Here is a 6,000-nt window from a genome sequence, read left to right on the forward strand (position 1 = left end):
CCTGATTTTCCCCGTATTTCCCCCATATTTTCCCCGTATTTCCCCCATATTTTCCCCTGTTTCTCCCTGTTTCCCCCAATTTCCCGTCGTTCTGCAGAGCCTGTGCCAGCTGCTGGAGTCGTGGGTGGCGCGGGGCGGGCGCGGCGTGGAGGCGCAGCTGGAGCCGCTGCTGCCGGCGCTGCTGGGCCAGGTCAGCGCCTCCCTCGCGCCCTTCCCAGCCCTCGGCAATTCGGGCTGTTCCCAGAATTGCCCCGGAATTTTCTGGAATTTTTCCCAGGATTTTTCTGGGATTTAACCTGGATTTCCCCCAGATTTCCCCAAGAAACTTCCGGATTTTTCCTGGATCTTTTTCTGGATTTTTTTTTTCCTGGATTTTTTTTTTTTTCTGGATTTTTCCTGGATTTCCACAAGAAACTTCCAGATTTTTCCTGGGTTTTTTTCTGGATTTTCCCAAGAAATGGCCAGGGGTTTTTTTCTGGATTTCTCTGGATTTTTCCTGGATTCCCCCCAGATTTTCCCAAGAAACTTCCAGGGCTTTTTTTTTTTTTTTTTTTTTTCTGGATTTTTTTTTCCCCCTGGATTTTTTTTCCCTGGATTTTTCCTGGATTTCCCCCAGATTTTCCCAAGAAATTTCCAGGTTTTTTTCTAGATTTTTTTTTTTTTAATTTTACCTGGATTTCCCCGAGAAACTTCCAGATTTTTTCTGGATTGTCGGGGGCATTTTTCCTGGATTTCCTCCAGATTGTCCCAAGAAACTTCCAGAGGTTTTTTTCTGGATTTTTTTGGGATTTTTCCTGGATTTCCCCCAGCTTTTCCCAAGAAACTCCCAGGGGTTTTTTTTCTGGATTTTTCCTGGATTTTTCCTGGATTTCCCAAAAAAAATCCGTTGTTTTTTTTTTTTTTTTTTCTGGATTTTTTTCCTGGATTTTTCCCCCTGGATTTCCCCCCAGATTTTCCCAAGAAACTTCCAGAATTTTTTCTGCTTTTTTTTTTTTTTAAAAACCTGGATTTTCCAAGAAACTTCCAGATTTTTTTGGGATTTCCCCAGAATTTTCTGGAATTTTTCCCAGGATTTTTCTGGGATTTTTCCTGGATTTACCCAAGAACCTTCCAGGGTTTTTTTTTCTGGATTTTTTTTCTGTATTTTTCCTGGATTTCCCCCAGAATTTCCCAAGAAAATTCCAGATTTTTTTTCTGGATTTTTTTTCTGGATTTTTCTTGGATTTCCCCCAGATTTTCCCAAGAAACTTCCAGGATTTTTTCCAGATTTTCCCAGAATTTTCTGGCATTTTCCCCAGGATTTTTCTGGGATTTTTCCTGGATTTCCCCCAGATTTTCCCCAGAAACTCTCAGGGGTTTTTTTCTGGATTTTTCCTGGATTTTTCCTGGATTTCCCAAGAAACTCCCAGGTTTTTGGTTTTTTTTCCTGGATTTTTTTCCTGCATTTCCCCCAGATTTTCCCAAGAACCTTCCTGGATTGTTCCTGGATTTTTTTTCTGGATATGCCAAGGATTTTTTCCGGATTTTCCCGGAATTTTCTGGAATTTCCCCAGGATTTTTCTGGGATTTTTCCTGGATCTCCCCCAGATTTTCCCAAGAAACTTCCCGATTTTTCCCCCAGGATTTTTCTGGGATTTAACCTGGATTTCCCCCAGATTTTCCCAAGAAACTTCCAGATTTTTTTCTGGATTTTTTTGGGATTTAACCTGGATTTTCTCCAGATTTTTCCCAAGAAACTTCCAGATTTTTTCTGGATTTTCCCTGGATTTCCCCCAGATTGTCCCAAGAAACTTCCTGGATTTTTCCTGGATTTTCCCAGAATTTTCTGGCATTTTCCCCAGGATTTTTCTGGGATTTAACCTGCATTTCCCCCCAGATTTTCCCGAGAAAATTCCAGATTTTTTTTTCCTGGATTTTTTCCCTGGATTTTCCCAAGAAACATCCAGATTTTTTTCTGGATTTTTTTTCCCCCCTGGATTTCCCCCAGATTTTCCCAAGAAACTTCCTGGATTTTTCCTGGATTTTTTCCTGGATTTTTTTCTGGATATTTCCAGGATTTTTCCCCGGATTTTCCCGGAATTTTCTGGAATTTTCCCCAGGATTTTTCTGGGATTTTACCTGCATTTCCCCAGATTTTCCCAAGAAACTTCCTGGATTTTTCCTGGATTTTTTTCTGGATTTTTCCTGGATTTTCCCAGGATTTTTCCAGGTTTTTTTCTCTATTTTTCCCCAGCCTTTTCCCAGATTTTCCTGTTTTTTTCTGGAATTTTCCCCATCTATTTCCCAAATTTTCCCCCAGACTTTTCCAGGATTTTCCCTTTATTTTTCCCAGACTTTTCCCAATCTTTCCTGGGATTTTTCCGGAATTTTCCCCATATTTTCCCCAGACTATTCCTAAATTTTTCCCCAGACTTTTCCAGGATTTTTCCTGTATTTTTCTCCAGACTTTTCCCAGATTTTCCTGGGATTTTTCTGGAATTTTCCCCATATTTTCCCCACCGATTTCCTAAATTTTTCCAAGATTTTTCCAGGATTTTCCCTTTATTTTTTCCCAGGCTTTTCCCGATTTTTCTTGGTTTTTTTTTCTGGAATTTTCCCCATCGATTTCCCGAATTTTTCCAGGATTTTTCCGGGATTTTTCCAGGATTTCTTTCTGTATTTTTCCCCAGCCTTTTCCCAGATTTTCCTGGGATTTTTCTGGAATTTTCCCCTTATTTCCCCCATTTATTTCCCGAATTTTCCCCAGACTTTCCCAGGATTTTCCCATTATTTTTCCCCGTCTTTTCCCAATTTTTCCTGGGATTTTTCCAGGATTTTTCTGGGATTTTTCCAGGATTTTTCCAGGATTTTTTCCATGATTTTCCCCCGCTTTTCCCGCAGATCTGCGCTCCGGCCGACCCCACCGTGCCCACGAGCAGCAAGAACCACACGGAGCTGCTGCGCTGCTTCTCCGTCCTGGGTGAGCAGTGACCCCCAAAATCCCCAAAATTCCCAAAATCCCACGATTGCCTCCAAAATTCCCCAATTTTTCTCCCCGAAATGCCTTGATTTTCCCAAAAATCCCCTGATTTTTCTCCAAAAATTCCAAGATTTTCCCCAAAATTCCAGGATTTCTGCCTGTCCCCAGCGCGTCTCTTCCTGGAGCGGCTCCAACCCCCAAAATTCCCTGATTTCTCCCCAAAAGTCCCAGATTTTTTCCCAAAATTCACGGATTTTTACTCATCCCCAGTGCGTCCCTTCCCGGAGCGGCTCCGACTCCCAAAATTCCCTGATTTTCACCCAGAATTCCGACATTTTTTTCTCCAAAATCCCATTTTTTCTCCTTAAAAATGCCTGATTTCTCCCCTAAATTCCACAATTTCCCCCAAAATCCCAAAATTTCCTCCCAAAATTCCAAAATCTTCCCAAAATTCTCAGATTTAAGCCCCAAAATCCCCCAATTTCCCCCCAAAATCCCAGGATTTTTCCCCCAGAAACCCCCAGATTTCCCCCCAGAATTCCTGGATTTCCCCGGAATTTCCTGGATTTCCCCAAAACGTCACAGATTTCCCCCCAAATTCCCGGATTTTTCCCAAAATTCCGGGTTTTCCCCCCAAAATCCCCAGTGCGTCCCTTCCCGGAGCGGCTCCAACCCCAAAATCCCCTGATTTTCACCCAGAATTCCGGCATTTTCTCCTCCAAAATCCCATTTTTTTCCCCCAAAAATCCTGATTTCCCCCTGAAATTCCACTATTTCCTTCCAAAATCCCAAAATTTCCTCCCGAAATCCCAATTTCCCCCCAAAATTCCCAGATTTAAGCCCCAAAATCCCCCAATTTCCCCCCAAAATCTCAGGATTTTTTCCCCCAGAAACTCCCTGATTTCCCCCCAAAATCCCAGTATTTCCCCCCCTGAAACCCCCAGATTTCCCCCCAGAATCCCTGGATTTCCCCAAAACATCACAGATTTCCCCCCGAAATTCCCGGATTTCCCCCAAATTCCCGTTTTTTCCCAAAATCCCCGGTTTTTTCCCCCAAATCCCAGCGCGGCCGTTCCCGGAGTGGCTCCAACCCCAAAATCCCCTGATTTCCACCCAGAATTCCGGCATTTTCTCCTCCAAAATCCCTTTATTTTCCCCCAAAAATCCCTGATTTCTCCCTGAAATTCCACTATTTCCTTCCAAAATTTCCAATTTCGCCCCAAAATCCCAAAATTTCCCCCAAATCCCAAATTTTTCCCAAAATTCCCAGATTTAAGCCCCAAAATCCCCCAATTTCCCCCCAAACTCCCAGCATTTTCCCCCCTGAAACCCCCAGATTTCCCCCCAGAATTCCTGGATTTCCCCGGAATTTCCTGGATTTCCCCAAAACGTCACAGATTTCCCCCAAAATTCCAGTTTTTTCCCCCAAATCCCAGCGTGTCCCTTCCTGGAGCGGCTCCAACCCCAAAATCCCCTGATTTCCACCCAGAATTCCGGCATTTTCTCCTCCAAAATCCCTTTATTTTCCCCAAAAAATCCCTAATTTCTCCCTGAAATTCCACAATTTCCTTCCAGAATTTCAGGTTTTCCCCCAAAATCCCCAAATTTCCCCCAAAATCCCAAATTTTCCCAAAATTCCCAGATTTAAGCCCCAAAATCCCACAATTTCCCCCCAAAACCCCAAGATTTCCCCCCCTGAAACCCCCAGATTTCCCCCCAGAATCCCTGGATTTCCCCAAAACATCACAGATTTCCCCCCGAAATTCCCGGATTCCCCCCAAATTCCCGTTTTTTTTCCCAAAATTCCCGGTTTTTCCCCCAAATCCCAGCGCGGCCCTTCCCGGAGCGGCTCCAACCCCAAAATCCCCTGATTTCCACCCAGAATCTTGGCATTTTTTCCTCCAAAATCCCATTATTTCCCCCAAAAATCCCTGATTTCTCCCTGAAATTCCACAAATTCCTCCCAAAATTTCCAATTTCCCCCCAAAATCCCAAAATTTCCTCCCAAAATCCCAAAATCTTCCCAAAATTCTCAGATTCAAGCCCCAAAATCCCCCAATTTCCCCCCAAAATCCCAGGATTTTTCCCCCAGAAACCCCCAGATTTCCCCCCAGAATTCCTGGATTTCCCCAGAATGTCACAGATTTCACCCCCAAATCCCTGAATTTTCCCGAAATTCCCAGGTTTTTCCCAAAATCCCGGGTTTTCCCCCAAAATCCCCAGCGCGTCCCTTCCCGGAGCGGCTCCAACCCCCAAAATCCCCTGATTTCCACCCAGAATTCCGGCATTTTTTTCTTCAAAATCTCATTTTTTTCCCCCTAAAAATCCCTGATTTCCCCCCTAAATCCCACAATTTTGCCCCAAAATCCCAAAATTCCCTCCCAAAATCCCAAAATTTTCCCAAAATTCCCAGATTTAAGCCCCAAAATCCCCCAATTTCCCCCCAAAATCCCAGGATTTCCCCCCCTAAAACCCCCAGATTTCCCCCCAGAATTCCTGGATTTCCCCAAAACATCACAGATTTCCCCCCAAATTCCAGTTTTTCCCCCCAATCCCAGCGCGTCCCTTCCCGGAGCAGCTCCAACCCCAAAATCCCCTGATTTCCACCCAGAATTCCGGCATTTTCTCCTCCAAAATCCCATTTTTTTCCCCCAAAAATCCCTGATTTCCCCCTGAAATTCCACTATTTCCTCCAAAATTCCAAAATTTCCTCCCGAAATCCCAATTTCCCCCCAAAATTCCCAGATTTAAGCCCCAAAATCCCCCAATTTCCCCCCAAAATCTCAGGATTTTTTCCCCCAGAAACTCCCTGATTTCCCCCCAAAATCCCAGTATTTCCCCCCCTGAAACCCCCAGATTTCCCCCCAGAATCCCTGGATTTCCCCAAAACATCACAGATTTCCCCCCGAAATTCCCGGATTTCCCCCAAATTCCCGTTTTTTTCCCAAAATCCCCGGTTTTTTCCCCCAAATCCCAGCGCGGCCCTTCCCGGAGCGGCTCCAACCCCAAAATCCCCTGATTTCCACCCAGAATCTTGGCAT

The 6,000-nt window shown here is 44.4% G+C and overlaps 1 protein-coding gene across 1 annotated transcript in view; it reads left to right on the forward strand.

Annotated features, from left to right (window-relative positions):
* The window catches only part of MROH1 (maestro heat like repeat family member 1), a 32,824-nt gene that overhangs the window by 20,491 nt on the left and 6,333 nt on the right, over positions 1-6,000 (forward strand). Inside the window, exons 8-9 of the mRNA XM_038126962.1 lie at positions 98-190; positions 2,881-2,959. Of these exons, the coding sequence (XP_037982890.1) occupies positions 98-190; positions 2,881-2,959 (172 nt within the window). The remainder of the gene's footprint in view (positions 1-97; positions 191-2,880; positions 2,960-6,000) is intronic.

Source organism: Motacilla alba, chromosome 2 (genome assembly GCF_015832195.1).
Source record: "Motacilla alba alba isolate MOTALB_02 chromosome 2, Motacilla_alba_V1.0_pri, whole genome shotgun sequence".
Classification (NCBI taxonomy): Eukaryota; Metazoa; Chordata; class Aves; order Passeriformes; family Motacillidae; genus Motacilla; species Motacilla alba.